Below are 16,936 nucleotides of genomic sequence, written 5' to 3'. Positions count from 1 at the left end.
GTCACTGGTCCCATCATCTCCTGGCAAATAGAAGGGGTTGGAGCCAGTGACAGATTTTACCTTCTTGGGCTCCATGATCACTGCAGATGGTGACAGCAGTCACGAAATTAAAAGACCCCTGCTTCTTGGGAGGAACACGATGACAAACCTAGACAGCAGCGACATCACCTTGCCGACAAAGGTCTGCATTGTCAAATCTATGGTTTTTCCAGTAGTGTATGGAAGTGAGAGCTAGACCATAAAGAAGGCTGACTGCCGAAGAATTAATGCTTTTGAATTGTGGTGCTGGAGGAGACTCTTGAGAGTCGCCTGGATTGCAAGGAGAACAAACCTATCCATCTGAGTGCTCACTGGAAGGACAGATCCTGAAGCTGAGGCTCAAATACTTTGGCTATCTCATGAGAAGAGAAGACTCCCTGGAAAAGACACTGATGTTGGGAAAGTATGAAAGCAAGAGGAGAAGGGGACAACAGATGGACAATATGGTTGGGCAGTGTCATCGAAGCTACCAACATGAATTTGACCATGTTGGAAGTGGAAGACAGGAGGGCCTGCCGTGCTCCGGTCCATGGGGGTCACAAAGAGTCAGACACGACTTACTGACTAAACAGCAACAAAACTGATAAGCCGTGGTGTACTTATGAGATTGAACTAGATAAGCCTTGGGTTCATGTCCCTCCTTTTTTCTCTTCTCTGGATGGCAATAACATGATTAGGAACTTTCATTTGTATTTTTTCACCACTGTTTGGTGTTACACCTTATCTTTGGCAAATTATGGTTACTCTTAGCTCTGATTTGCTGAAACAAGGCAGATTTTGATTTTTGAAGTTGGATTGTTTCAGTAAAACATAGTAATTAACAACAGTCTTAAAATGGAAATAAGGCATTGACTCTCCTTATGATCACTCAGTGAATTGAGGAGGGTGAGGAGCTCAAAGTTTGTGCATGAATTAGAAACATCAGTTTGTTCTTATGTCCTAATGCAGACACTGTTTTTGGATCATACTTGACCATCTTGTACTTTCTCTTGTAGTATTTCATTCTGAGTGAAACACAAACTCAAAAGTAATTCCCTCTTTTGTTTTGATGACTTTTCTTTTTAACTTAGAGATGTGAAGAGTTCTTTCTAAATTTCTCATTCTTGCACTGAGAGACACCGTGCTGCAAAATTACTGAACTAGATAATGAATTCTTGGTTTTGTCAAGGTTTCCATATCTTGCAGAAATTGCATTGGCTCAACAAACTATTTAATGCTTGCTTTCTGTGAAGTTAAACACATAAAATGTTAATCGCAGAAGCTAGCTGATTGTACAGAAATATGTAAACAACCTAGAAGTGGTGCTTCTGCTTTTTAAAAATCCATGGAGCAATGCAATACAATCATGGTTTTGTACTGTACAAAAATTCAGAATCTAGAAATTATTCTCAGAAATGTGAAAACTGTCATTGAGAATAACTGACCAAGGAGAACATTTTTGATTTTTCTTACTGTCCTGTGTAAGATGAAACAAAAGAGAATCTACATATTACTTTTAACAAATTGATATCAAAATGGCAGGTTATTTTACATATTCTGGGCAGATATCATTATCATGGTATATAAATTAGCATTTTTACAAAACTTTCTCTTTTTATGTTCTGTTCAGTCTGTAGGAATAGCACAGAATGGCTTTACATTCTTGCATTAAAGGTAAAGGTAAAGGTTCCCCTTGACAATTTTTGTCCTGTCATGTTCGACTCTAGGGGGCGGTGATCATCCCCGTTTCCAACCCATAGAGCCAGCGTTTTGTCTGAAGACAATCTTCCGTGGTCACATGGCCAGTGTGACTTAGACTCGGAACACTGTTACCTTCCCACCTGGGTGGTCCCTATTTATCTACTTGCATTTGCATGCTTTCAAACTGCTAGGTTGGCGTGAGCTGGGACAGGCGACGGGAGCTCACTCCGTCGCGTGGATTCGATCTTACGACTGCTGGTCTTCTGACCCTGCAGCACAGGCTTCTGCGGTTTAGCCCACAGCGCCACCACGTCTTGCATTACTACTTGTTTTATACAGCAAATAATAAAGAAACGTTATGGAATTTATATTCTAGCATGAAATCTGGAAAAGACCTTGTATTTAAATATTTACAGCAGCAGCAGAAATGGCAAACAGGTTTATTTGCTCTCAAGTAGGTATGTGCAGGATTGCAGCCTTGAATCTATGTCTGTAGTTCTACAAGTAGACGTTCTGTATGTATGACCAATCTCTTTCTTCCTTTCTCCAAAATCTAAATTGGAAAGTTATCGGGATCTTCCCACCCCTGATTGGGGAAGGGTCTTGACTGAGGACTGAGCTATGCTGGCAAACATGGCAGTCAGTCACAACTGGATTTTGTTCTACTTAAAAGTTTTTGTGTACAGCTGCGGTCTTAACTTATTGCAAAGATAAAGTTTACAGTTTGTTTTTACTATGACATCAACGTTGATCCCAGTTGCATAGACATTGTAGTTAAATATAATCAGTATACTGTACACGATTTATAGTTCAGTATAGTCACTATAGTATAGTATTATATTCAGGTTTTCCCAAGACTGAAAATGAAGAATGTAATGAATGTTATTCTGCCATAAGTGTTGTTTGCTAAAATTCAGCTAGGCTTGGTAGAGCAAAATGTTGGGTTACATTAATGAAGCAGTGCAAGTTACACAAAGCAGGAAAACTGCCTACATTCATTGTATGGAGTTAAGTGCTTTTTTTGTAACTTCGTGAAGTAAAAGAAGTAACATATTAAGCCTGAAATTTGAATACTTATAAAGAATATTGGCAAAAATAGATAACTCCTCTTTTAGTAATTTGTATTGTAAACATTTAGGCTGACAGATGGGCTTTCTATAGAGGAGCAAACTTGACCAAACTGAATTAAATAAACCATCATGAGTCCCATCAGGTAGAAAAGTGACATATAAATAGAAAAAACCTCCATTAGACAAAAAATATTTTATAACAGTAAAAGCAAAGTGTGCTGCTTATGCAATGCCCCATAGTGCTTAAAGTTCATTCTAGGTGGTTTAGAACTTACAGGCTACACGTTGCCCCCCCCCCCACTAGCTAGGTACTCAATTTACTCACCATGGAGGGATGGAAGGTTGAGTCAATCTCAAGCCAGGTTCCTGAGCCTGTGATCAACGTCAGGTTATGAGCAGAGTCTTCATTGAAGTACTGCAGTTTAACCACTGTTCCACGAGTAGAAGTTGACATTGCGCCATTCAGCTCCTCTCTTATCACATCACGCAAATGTTCTGCTGGGATAGCAGGAGGAAGAACAGGAAGGAAAACAGAAATTGCAGGATGCGCCCCTTAGATGTCAGAAAAGGTGTTGCCTGTCTCTTGCTTTTATTGCTGCCAATGTGTATTATTTTTATCTTCACACCTACCATGTTGCTGTAGTAACAGTTCTTTATATAGCACTAATGTGAAAACTGTTGTGTGTGATTATATGAATATCCTTTGTTCCCAGTGCATTCCAAAACATTTAAGCCTGTGACTTATCTTTCCTATACATTTGAGTTAAACTAACTTGTAGGGATCAGAATATTAAAATGAAATGAAGCATCCATCTAGTCACTACCTAGTGGGTGCTCCTAAATGGATACTTGCTGTGGCAGTAAGTGGAAACTGGGGAACCTTTTGAAAAACAAAGATGCTGTTGTGGGTTGTGTTGGCCGTAAGTGTGATAAAATATGAATATAATAAAACAAAAGATTTGCTGCATGATTTGTCTGCATTGAATCAATGTGGTACTTCTGACATAACAAGAAAAACTCATACATTTCCCTAAGAAACTGATGTTAAGAGAAATTGTTGCAAAAGTCTCGCAATAATCTAGGGCACTTATGTTTCTTTTGTAGTGCATTTATTCTAGATTTTAAAATGGATTTTCCTCAATTCTGTAGGAAGAAGCATGTATATCCATTCTAACATCACACCTATAGGACCTATGATCTACTTTACGTAGTTCCCCATTGGGTGTCTTGTATTGTTTTTGTCATCAGCTCAGCTGAGTTTGTATGGGAGAAAAACACCTGAAGGCAGGATTAATGGCTGTGTTCTATATTCTTTGCCTGCATGCCTTTTTTGCTTGTAAATATGGCTGTTCCCACTTCTTTTTGCTTTATTCAGCTAGATCTTTGTTTAATCTCATGAGTATTTTTGTCGCAACAAGTTAATTCCTTAATGTCAGTTAATATTCTCCTTTGATTTTTTTGGTTGCAACTTAGTTTTCAGGTATTCGCAAAGGCTTTCATGGCCAGGATCTAATGGTTGTTGTGGGTTTTCCGGGTTCTTTGGCCATGTTGTGAAGGTTGTTCTTCCTAACGTTTCGCCAGTCTCTGGCCAGCATCTTCAGAGGACAGGAGTAGCACTCTATGCTCTGGGTGCTACTCCTGTCCTCTGAAGATGCTGGCCACCGAGACTAGTGAAATGTTAGGAAGAACAACCTTCAGAACCAAAGAGCCCGAAAAACCCACAACAACCATTAGTTTTCAGGCTTGAGGTACTGAGGTTTGTTGATGAACTGTGGGAGGGTACTGTTCTCCGTAGAAATGACCTCCTATTCTGATCCATTTTCTGTCTTCTGGAGGACTCTGGGTGTGTGATGAACATTGTTGTGGTTCACCGTGGAATGAACCATGGGCCATTCAATGTGGTAATCTTACAGAGAACTTGTTCAGATCATGCAATAACTGAAAATGAGCCCTAACTCCAGAGGAAGTTTAGAAATATGATTATTCAATAGAAGCAGTAATTTTAGTGCTATGTACATCACAGAAATATTTTGCATGTTCTAGTAGAGCTGCTTTTTAGGAAAAACTTGAAAAATAAGTCAAAAATTGTTTACTAGAAATCTTGCACAAAAATATATGTGCATAAGTTTCTTTGGATTGAGTGATGGTACACAGATAGTTACTATATTCTTACTAGAAGTGACAAGTAACATATCTATACCTAGAAGGATCAGCATTTCTTTCTTAGTGTAAGTAATATTTTCTATGAACTTTCAAATGTTACTTTAAATGTTACATTTTAGAGATTTCAAGAGGCATTTCAATAAGGGCATTTTAAGTTTATTCCAGTTTCTTAACAGTATTTTTAAGAAAGTAGCAGAGTGATCAACAAGTAATGTAACAGTGTTCTTTTTTTAAAGGCTAACATCAGCAGGTTTCTTCTCAAACCCTAAAACAGATAAGAATACATTACTCCAAAAAAATAACTTTCCAGAAAATGTTTCCTTGTTGGAAATTCTAATAGTAACAGTCACAGACTCATTTTATGTTTCCACTTTAGAAGTTTAATATACTTTGGAAATTATAGTGTATTTTGGGGGATGTTTATGTAGATAAAGCCCTTAAGTTTAAAAAAAGAATCCCTGTCCCCTCAGAATAAAAAATTAAAAAGAAGGATTTAGGCAGCAGATTCTCTGTTTGTTTGATTGATTGGATTGGATTGGATTTGTATACTGCCCCATTAGTGCATGCACTACACTCTGTGGATTATACAGTATTAAAAACTCAAATCCTCAATAAACCATAACAGCCAAAAATATGATTTTAAGAGTATAGCAACAGAAAATACAATTCAATCAATACAGCAATAGAACAGACAATAATTATGGGTGATCACAGAACAAAGGGAAGGCAATAAGCCTTCAGAGAAAGTACAAAGAGTGAACAATAGATGTCCGAGCCAGTGGCGCCTCAGGCAATGCCTTGAGAACTCTTTTTATTAACTTAACATGATTACATAGTGTGTTGTGAGAATTCAGATAGGATACTAGTTACCTAATCGGCACTAGGATTAGCCAGAGAAACCCCTTGATCTAATGCTCTAACTCTAAGCAAAAGCGCAGAGTGAGGGGTTACCCCACACGCTGGGAGCCACCGCTCTCTGCCAGGAGTGTGTGCACGTCACTGAAACAGAATGTAGCTAACAACTTTTAGGCAGAAGATTCTCACAATAATTATAACCATAAATTATGAATAACCCTATGAAAAATCTAAACTTGATCAAAACATTTATAAAAAGTACAGAATTATTGAAAGCATTCAGGAGATTCAGGAAGCAGGTTTAAATAATTCAATCTTAACCATCTTTCTAAACAACCTGTCTTCAATGCATAGGCATGTTTAAAAGCCAGTAGCCAGAATGACAGTAGGAAGTGTGTTTTCCTTTTTCCCTTGATCTCAGTCTAACATCTTAACAGAGGGTCATAGGAATTGCTGTCATAAGGTCATTTTATTCCATAATCCTTTAAGCCACGATGACCATTTCCTATGGATTCCTCAAAGCACTGCACATGGGAATATTCTTTCTATTTTAGCTACCCCAAAAATGAACCTTGCTGTTGTTGTTTCACTTGTGCTTTTGTAATTGGTTCCTGTCATTGTCCTTCATGTGCACATCCAGCTGCTAAATAATTGCAGTACTAAAGAAATTTTGTGTATTTATCTTTTAATCAGGTTCAAGCCGTTTTTTCCATTTCAAGTTGTGCCTCCTGAAGAATATAGAGATCAGACCCTTACTATACAGGATTTCTCACTAACAGAAGGACGACTAAAAGTTTCCTTGATAGAATGTACAAGGTATGTCTGGGAAAAGAAAATGCATAATCTGCATAAAGCTGCCTTTGATCACTATTTTGCACCTTATGTGAACTATTTTCCCTATATTCTAGGTTTTCTAATGTCCAGCCTGGAGAACATTGCCAAAGGACTCAAAAGCTTGCCTTTTTGTGACACTTTGTGGTCCATGTCTGTTTTTCCCCCTTATAAACATAGTATTTTTTAATGCTGTTCTTATAGATCTAAGAGGATTTTATTATTAATGCTAAATGTAAACTCTAAAATGTCTGGAACACCAGACTGATTATGTGCTTGTAATATTCATTCATTGTATGCTAAAACAAGACCTTAAGGGAAAATAAATAGGGGGTACAAATGAGAATACTAAGAAATGTTTGTTTTATAGCAGCGATGGTGAACCTACGGCACACATGCCACAGTTGGCACGTGGAGCCCTTTCTGCCAGCACGCGAGCCATAAATCGCCAGATCACTACTTTACCACCACCCCCGCCGCGCGCAGCCAAATCTGAGAAGGCGGCTGCAGCTGCGGTACTGGCGCTTTGGCAGGTGGGTCCAGAGCAGCTGGTGCTGGCAGCAGATCCAGAGTGGGGTCTCGAGAAACCTCCATGCCAGGATTCTCCCTTCCGCCGCCATTTCTGGTTCCACCACCACCACTTCCAGTTCAGCGGCAGCAGCACACTGCCCACTATTTTTTGTTTTCCCCCAATTTGGGCATGCGAGCCCAAAAAGGTTTGCCACCACTGTTTTATAGGAATGAGAACACACCTTTAAAGCAGTGTCTGCTCTTCTGAGTTTAAAGGACTAGGACTCTGCCTCATATTGCACTATCTTTGTGGAAAAAATAGAAAGTCCCACAGCATCAAGAAGAGTCCCACACATAACTATATAGGGGGTTATTCTCAATGTTGCTTTTAATACTGGAGACATTCAGAAGGTACCTTGCCCCACAGGGATACGCTCCCAATCTTTTACTAGCTAAGAGAATGAGGAGAACAGAAGCTAAATTCCCTGCATGTATGTTGTAATGTCAAGTCTAAACTCTTCTATTTGTCATTTTTTCCCACTAGAGGGTGCAAGTGCTTTATTGAACTTACATGTATGTTACATCTTAACTGTAGATGTGTGCATAGCTGCACATTCATGTGAACTAATGTGAGAAAATTCATTTAAAGTTAATGTATTAAATCAACTATAAATAATTAATTGTAACATACAATTATCGAATATATGGTTGTGTTAATGCCATGAATATCCTCGTATTTCAGATTACTTATTTTTGGTTCCTATGAGAGGGAAGTAACTGTTCATTGCACATTTGAATTGAGTGACAACGTTTGGGAAGAAAAACAAAGAAGTTTTATCAAAACGGTAATATATGCTATTTTATATTTGTTGTACCAAAGGAATATTCTGTTAGTACCTCCCCAATATGTTCATCATGCTTAGAGAGAAATAGTCCCCCACTATTACTTTCTTCACATGGGCAGGTATGTCTCCACTGCAGACCTATTGATGGAGGGAGCTTTTGAATACTTGTCATGTCTTTCTTTCAGTAATGAGCAAAAACCTGTCTATCAAGTAGAATGAAATACAAAGTAGCCATTTCTTTTCCTCAGGACGTACATCAAATGTAACTTCTGTAGCCCTAAGGAATATCTATTAAAATGTCTATTTAATCTTTTATTTAATCAGTTGAAACATTTTGTTACACAGCAGTGAACAATTGCATTAAAATAGTATGTATAAGCCTTATGGGCACGATCCCTTCTCTCAAATACCCATAGACACACACACATGGTCTAGAAAGTGTCAGCAACAGGCCTCAGTAAAACCTGTTCCATCACATTACACAGGAAAGATCTTCTTGCTCTTCTTATGTGTATACTCATGTGGCCATTATTTTCCTTCTTGAGGCCTTGGTCTGCAGGTTTTTTGAGTCCTAAGCAGTGGACAAGGGGTATAGGGGAAAGTGATGATGAGAAAAGAGAAGGCAGACATGTTTGTGCATTCTGTGTGACAGCCAAGTAATGCATAGAGAGCTGGGAGGTGTACAAAGAAATTTGTATATAGCCCTTTGCTAATCTCTCCTAGCTATACAGTAATGCTAAGCAGAAGAAAGGATCCAAGGGTAAATCGTGATACAACTTTTTTACTTTGAAGATAAGAAGCATAGTTAAAAGTTGTTTTTACTAGAGCTGTGGAGGTCGAGATAACGAGGGTCCAGCCCCATGGGGCCAGACGGTCCACTCACCGATGCGCTAATGCTGTGGGGTCTGCACTAGCATCCTATCGCTTGGAGATCGTTATCGCCAAGCCACTCTTCAACCTGGCAGAGAGGCTTGACGTCCCACCTCCTGCCAGGAGTGGCTCGGCGATCGCAATCTCTGGAGCAATAGAACAGGAGTGCAAACCCCCATTTCTAGTTTTGACAAATGTTTGATGTGACAGTTATCAAATGTGAGCTGGTGCATACTGGACAGAATTTTGGACTAAGAGTCGGGATGTGGGTTCATGACTCAGACATGGAAACTCATCGTCGAATGGCAGTGGTAAACTGCTGCTTGAATGTCTCACATACCTTAAAAACCCTATTAGTGTCATCATAATTCAGAAGCAACTTGACTGCACATAACAGGCTGTATCAGTAATATGTATTTCTACTATTAGATTCTGGTAACTGAAGTTTTAGTTAGGTGAAAATTGGGGGTGGGGGAAGCAATTAAACTGTGAAATATTGTAAAAGTGTGGGAATTGGGTGGACAGGTGTACTAAATTAAACCTTGATAACTGGCCTGGGGTATTTATCTAAAATTGTAGAGCGAGGAAGTTTGAGTGGTTGCTTTCCCTTTTCTTACTGTAGTGTTTTGGGAACATATTACAGTCATCAACCCCAGCTTGATGGGAATGTAGAATGTTTTCGCTCTGAGTTGGTCGCTTTTGACAATTCACCAGTGGTTTTTTTTACTGTCAGCCATTTATAGAAGCTAGTTACTAGACTATTGCTACCAACCAGGTAAATGCTAAATGTACTTGTTTCCTGAAATATGCATGTTAAAGATTTAGCATCTGTTTTAATAAAACCCATATATTTTTAGCCTGTACAAGGTTTCTGCAACACTTGGTTCCCTAACACCAGAGCCAAAATAGCTTTAAAAGTTTGTGCACTGAAGAATGAGTGAAAACATTTGCCAGTTCGTCTTCTGGTTTGGATAACTGATAATGTAGCATCCTGTACTTTTGTAGATCTTCTGTAGATTTCCCAAATAAGTATTTTCACTAGTTTCTGGTAATACTTTCCACAGGTAGTACCATTTTAAAGTTGCTTGTCAAAGGGTGTGAACTCTTTCATCTGGGGAGCCCAGAACGTGACAAGTAGTAACCTAGAGAAGCCCAAGTTCTAATTCCCACTGGGGAAGAAAACCTACTTGGTAACCTTGGACTGGGCACACTCTCAGTTATGAAAACCACAGGGTTGTTTTTATGGTTAAAGTATTACTTTCTCTTTGAAAGATGGGGAAAATGTAGTAAAAATAGTAGATGTCACAATGATAACCAATCTAATGACTTTAATAATAGGAAAATGATTGTTTATATTGAATGTGTTTTCAATATATATGAAAAGATATGTTAGTCAACTTTGTTTTGGGTTTTTGCCAAAGGAATTTTACCATCTTCCCCCCGTCTAGTTTGTATTGATCAGTTTGTGTTTGTCTGTGTGTGGTTATGTACACAACCATTTCTTTTACATGTGATATTTGCATAACTTTAAACACCAGGTGGCAGTATTGCTATTTATATGATCAAACTGAGTAGTAGAAATCAGTGAGTTTAAAAAAGCAGGAAAGATGGAACAGTATTGTAGTTTCTTTACTTACGGGAGACTTATCCTTAAAGTATTCTGGTGATATCAGCACTCAATTGTTTCAGCATATGACAGAATGCATACATTGGATTGATTGCTATTAATGGAAGCTTGATTCTCTTTCAGGAGCAAAACAGTAACCTAGGCTATTGGGAAATCACTCCCCTTTGGTTGGTAGCTGGCAAGAACATCTGCCAGACAGGCCTTCCTCATAAAGCTAGTCTTTTTTTTGTCTTTCAGGCCACAGTTTTCCTTAGTTCAGTCTTCTGCCTGAGTCCCTTCCCCAAGAGATTATGCTAGAGAATTGCAGGACATCATTTGTGTCTTTTTTTTTCACCTGACCTCCTTGTTGAAGAACTCAAGTGTGGCAGAACAGCTAAAACTCATCTTTCAGGAACATCCATATCTCTAGATGTTTCTTCCACTCATTTCTGATGCAGCAATACTGTCATAAAACAAAGCTATTCTCCAAAGTCACTGCTAAGTACCCAAGAAAACTTCAAATCTATGACTCTGGTTATTTGTTACAGTGGTTAATATTCTAGAGTTCAAACATTCTCACAGTGGCTAGAGCATTTCTCTGCATCTGCAGGTGTATAAATGTTTTCGCGAAAGCTTTCACGGCCAGGGTCTAATGGTTGTTGTGGGTTTTTTGGGCTCTTTGGCCATGTTTGTTCTTCCTGTTCTGAAGAACAACCTTCAGAACGCAGCCAAAGAGCCCGAAAAACCCACAACAACCATTGCATAATGTTATTTTGCTTAAGTATTTTCCATAGTATGTGAGCCACCCATACAATTGCAGTTGATAGAGGAGAGTTTTATTCACTACATAGAGAAGCCTTTGTGCCCATTCCAAGACTGAAGGCCCTAGCTGGCCATAGATAAAATTTTGGCAAAAGCAGTAGCATCTTATATGCATCACTGTACCAAAACTGAAGTGTATTTGGATCTTGATTTTCTCAAAATACCTGATGTAAAAATGCCAACTGATTGACAAAATGGTGGTGAAAGCTTCAGCAGTACATTTCAGAGACATTCTGCCTTCACTAAACACCATTTAAATCACCTCCCTGTTTTTTTGTTTTGCTGCGATGGAAGTTGCTTTTCAGTTTGACAATCCATTTAGTTTTCTGGTTGTCCCCAATATCTTATATTACAGCTTCCCTCAAAAGGTATACCCTTTAGATATTTTCTAGTGTGGCTGAGGAGGCCAATTCGAGAGTGACAAGCTCTTCCACACTGAAGACAAATACAAACTGTCCCCTGTCCAGTTCCCTGGTTTTGCTTGTTTTGGGACAGCCTCTTTGCCTCAGCCTGCTGTACAAGTGTCTCTTCAAATTGGGAGAGGCTGTGATGCACTGCCTGCCTCCAGGCTGAACGCTCAGACGTCAGGGTTTCCCATCTGTTGAAGTCCATTCCTAAGGCCTTCAGATCCTGCTTGTAGATACCCTTGTATTGCAGCTGTGGTCTCCCTCTGGGGCGCTTTCCCTGTACTAATTCTCCATACAGGAGATCTTTTTGAATCTGACCATCAGCCATTCTCAAAACATGCTCAAGCCAATGTAGACGGTGCTGTTTCAGTAATGTATACATGCTAAAAATTCCAGCTCATTCTAGGACTACTTTATTTGGAACTTTGCCCTGCCAGGTGATATCAAAAATGCGTCGGAATCAGCGCATATGGAACTCGCTGTAGTACAGGAGTGTGCTCAGGACACAGGCTCTATAGACCTGGATTTTGGTGTACGCCGTCAGCTTCTTATTGAGCCATACTCTCTTTGTGAGTCTAGAGAACATGGTAGCTGCTTTCCAAATGCGTCTATCCAACTCGACATCTAGGGAGAGAGTGTCAGAGATCATTGAACCAAGGTACACAGTCATGAACAACCTCCAATTCTTGTGTGGAGATAGTAATAGAGGGAGGTGAGTCCACACCCTGGCCCATGACTTGTGTTTTCTTCAGGGTGTTAGTCCAAAGTCTCGGCAGGCCTTGCTAAAATGATTCATGTGTTGTTGGAGGTCTTCAGCAGAGTGGGCAACAATGGCTGCATCATCTGCGAAGAGGAAGTCCCGCGTGCATTTCAGTTGGACTTTGGTCTTTGCTCTTAATCTAGATTAAAGAGCTTTCCATCTGATCTAGTCCGGAGATAGGCATCTTCTGTTGCAGTTCCAAAGGCGTGTTTCAGCATGACAGCAAAAAAGATCTCAAACAGGGTCGGCGTGAGGACACAGCCTTGTTTTACTCCGCTTCGGATGTCAAAGGGATCTGATATTGAGCCATCAAAAACTACAGTGCCCTTCATTCCCTCATGGAAGGATCTGATGATGTTAAGGAGATGAGGTGGACATCCAATCTTGGGAAGTAGTTTAAAAAGGTCATCCCTGCTAACCAAATCAAAGGCCTTTGTGAGATCTATGAAGGCCACAAAGAGTGGCTGTTGTTGTTCCCTGCATTTCTCCTGCAACTATCTGAGGGAAAATACCATGTCGGTGGTAGATCTGTTAGCTCAAAATCCACACTGATTCTGCAAGCACCTGGAGTCTGTTCAGCACAACACGGGCCAGCAGCTTCTCTACAACACTGAGAAGAGAGATACCACGGTAGTTATTGCAGTCACCCCTGTCTCCTTTGTTCTCTCTGTACCTGACCATAGAACTATGGGAATGGTGTTATCTCCACCACATCTTCCCAGTGGCTATTCACATTTCCACAGAAGACAATCACATAGGAGACCGGTTAAGCTTGACTACCCACTTGGACACATGAATGGACACTAGACAATCACATCTTCCAAACAATCTGTCTCTGATGGGGACACCCATCCATAGACCTTTTTGCAACAAAATACAGCACCAAATGTCAGAGGTATTGCTCTTGAGCTGGCATCGACCCCAAATCTCTGGGGAATGCGTTCATGATAGAATGGACAGGGGAATTTCTATACATGTTTCCTCCGATACCCCTCATACAGAAATCAGTAATTCGGATCCTTCCATGTCGAGCAGACGCTATAATCATTGCTCCATGGTGGCCATGACAGCCGTGGTTCACTTATCTGAAATCGATGGTAATGAACTTATACCACCTATCGCTGATACCGAACCTCTTATCTCAGAGTTACAGATTGGTCCTTCATCCGGATATCCAGTCTCTGAGTCTAACAGCATGGAGGATATTCCCATCTTCCGGAACATCTTAGATCGAGCTCAAAAGCCATCCACTCAAAAACTCTATGAAAATAAATGGAAATCGTTCAAGAAATTCACTGAATCAAAAAACTTGATTGCAACACCAGTTTCCCCTCAAACTATACTTACCTTCATTCTCCATCTCTTCAATCTCGGACTATCATACTCGACCCTTAAAGTCTATATATCAGCGATCATAGCACATCAGCCACCCCATTCTGAATCAGCAGAACTCTTTTCTCGTCTGACTCTAAAAAGGTTTCTCAGTGGTCTTCAAAACATTTGACCTCCAAGACAACAAATTATACCTCAATGGTCACTAAAAATGGTCCTAAATTCTCTTACTAAACCACCCTTCGAATCAATGGTTAAATGTAATGAAAAACTATTACAGTATCCCTAAAGACAGCCTTTCTGGTGGCAATAACATCTGCCAAGAGAGTCAGTGAACTAACAGCTCTTAGATCAGACCCACCATACCTACAGTTACATCCAGACAAGGTTACTATATGCTTTGATGTATCATTCATCCCCAAAATTGTCTTTGAGTTTCATCTGAATCAACCCTTGATTTTACCAACATTATTTCCATCTCCTTCTACACCTGTCGAGCGCACGCTCCACATGCTGGACGTCTGAAGGGCTTTAACCTTTTACACTAATAGAACAAAAGCATTCAGGAAGTCTCAAAGATTGTTTGTGTGTTTTCAAGGTCCCAACAGGGGCGCTCCAGCATCATCACAAACCATCTCCCGCTGGATAGTGCAGACAATATCATTAGCATATGAACTATGTGCTGTTAGTGGGTGCTTCGCCAGACAGGCTGGAGGGCCATCTCCCTGCCCTGAATGGGGTTACACTCCCCCTAAGGGACAGGGTCCGCAGCTTGGGGGTGCTCCTGGACCCCAGTCTAACACTGGAAGCCCAGGTGGACTCGGTGGCCAGGGGCGCCTTCCTCCAGCTGCGGAAACTATACCAGCTACGGCCCTACCTGGACGAGCGGAGTCTCATGACAGTTACACATGCACTGGTAACATCCCGTATAGATTACTGCAATGCGCTTTACGTGGGGCTGCCTTTGAAGACGGTCCGGCGACTGCAACTGGTTCAGAATCGAGCGGCGCTGCTGGTGAGTGGTGTGGCCGCCAGGGAACATATCAAGCCGATTCTGTATAAGTTACATTGGCTACCAGTTGCTGCCCGGGCCCAATTCAAAGTGCTTGTTTTGACATATAAAGCTCTAAACGGCTTGGGCCCTGGATACCTGAAGGACCGCCTCCTTCCATATGAGCCTACCCGGCAGTTAAGATCTAGCCAGGGGGCCCTTTTGAAAGAGCCGTCCCTCAAGGAGGTAAGAGGGACGGCTTGCAGACAAAGGGCCTTTTCGGCAGCTGCCCCCAGACTATGCAATGCCCTCCCGACTGAGATTCGTCTGGCGCCGACACTGATGACATTTCGGCGCCAAGTCAAAACCTTCCTGTTCCAGAAGGCTTTTTAACTGAAATAATATTAGCTGTGGGTCTGATGGCAATTTTAATTGTATTTTAATTGTACATATCTTTATTGTATTTTAAATGCTGTAAGCCGCCCAGAGACCTTTGGGTAGTGTGGGCGGCATAGAAATTAAATAAATAAATAAATAAATAAATAAATAAATAAATAAAATAAAATAAAATAAAATAAAATTAAATAAATAAATAAATAAATAAATAAATAAATAAATAAATAAATAAACTTTCAGGCAAAACACCTCCTGAACAATTAAAGACACATTCCACAAGAGCAATGTCAACCTCAACTGCTCTACATCGTGGAATAGGACTGCTGAACATCTGCTGAGCAGCAACCTGGTCCAATCCGTCAACCTTTGTAAAGCATTACCACCTCGATGTCAGAGCTAAGAATGAGGCTGCATTCGGCAGGGCGATCCTGACATCTCTACCGTGATGTCCCACCATCCGATAAGTGAGCTTGTCAGTCACCCACTTGTGTGCATTCACAGAGGCCACGAAGAAGAAAGAGAGGTTACCTACCTGTAACCATGGTTCTTCTAATGGTCTTCTGTGAATTCATACACTCCCTCCCTTCCTCCCCTCTGTCTGTCACATTGTCTTCTAACATATAATACCTTGACAACGGCAGAGTATGGAAGGAACTGAGGGGATGATCGGAGGGAGGAGCTTGTGCTCCAAGGGGGGGGTGTCTCATTATCAAATGTTTTTTAAGCTCTAGAAATTACTGAAATGTCCTGTGTAGGCGCAGAACACCCACTTATGTGAATTCACAGAGGACCACTAGAAGAACCATGGTTACAGGTATGTAACCTCTCTTTTCGTGTGTCAGGCTTACAACAAATTGAGACAGCCCCGTGGTTGTCATAGTAGTCATGAAGTCCTGAGCCACTCCTATCACTTGAACCATGTGATATTTTTCCACCACAAGTTAGTTAAGCCACAATTATAAAAATAACAGGTAAAAGTTACAGCACAGAATGTCTGAAGTTGGGCTTCTTTCAAATATAATTATTAAAGAAGATTAGCTATACTTGGTTACTAGGAAACAGAATGAATTACATGTAGTTGTGTCTACTGCATTTGAGCCTGTGGTGACTGACATCTATGTAACTGAAATTTGCATGGTTCAAAAGCATATTGTCTTAAGAAAATAGAGCGACATTTGAAATAGTGACTAAATAATGAAGGGTGAATTCAGTCAAACATCTCTTACTGTCAGCAATTTACTGGGTTTATTGAAGTCTGCCATTTCTGTCTTTAATCCTGTCAAAGAGGAGAACTGAGATTAAGACCAAAAACCCTCACCCCATACCCCAATCTCTTTGAAAATGTCACTTGTTATGAGAATACAGAGTCTTGAAAAGCTTAGTAAATGTAAATACAGTATAGTACTGAGGCACTGCATTTAAATCTGAAGGCTATGTACTTTTTTATTTTGAATATTATTAATTTACCAGTGTTCTTTACTCAAGACTGAAGTACTTCAGTACTATTCAGTACTATGTCAATTTGTTGCATTTTGCTTATGCTTAAGCATGTACCTATTCCCCTATTTTCCTGTATTTTTAAAGCAGAAATTAATTATTTTGGAACAGGAGAGGTAGAAGTACTCCCTGCCAAAAATTCAGTCTAAAAACTATTAAACATTTTTAAAAACTTTGTTATTCCTTCAATAGTATTGTTTATTTATTTCCTTTTTACACTATTCACATAGAATTCAACCTGACATAGACAAGTATGTGTGTT

At 40.1% G+C, this 16,936-nt stretch overlaps 1 protein-coding gene across 1 annotated transcript in view; it reads left to right on the top strand.

The window, feature by feature from the left end:
- Positions 1-16,936, top strand: part of PDZD8 (PDZ domain containing 8) — a 65,304-nt gene that overhangs the window by 22,223 nt on the left and 26,145 nt on the right. Inside the window, exons 2-3 of the mRNA XM_072995491.2 lie at positions 6,501-6,623; positions 7,891-7,993. Of these exons, the coding sequence (XP_072851592.2) occupies positions 6,501-6,623; positions 7,891-7,993 (226 nt within the window). The remainder of the gene's footprint in view (positions 1-6,500; positions 6,624-7,890; positions 7,994-16,936) is intronic.

This window comes from Pogona vitticeps, chromosome 3 (genome assembly GCF_051106095.1).
Source record: "Pogona vitticeps strain Pit_001003342236 chromosome 3, PviZW2.1, whole genome shotgun sequence".
Lineage (NCBI taxonomy): Eukaryota > Metazoa > Chordata > Lepidosauria > Squamata > Agamidae > Pogona > Pogona vitticeps.
This window is presented reverse-complemented; position numbering and strand designations above follow the sequence as displayed.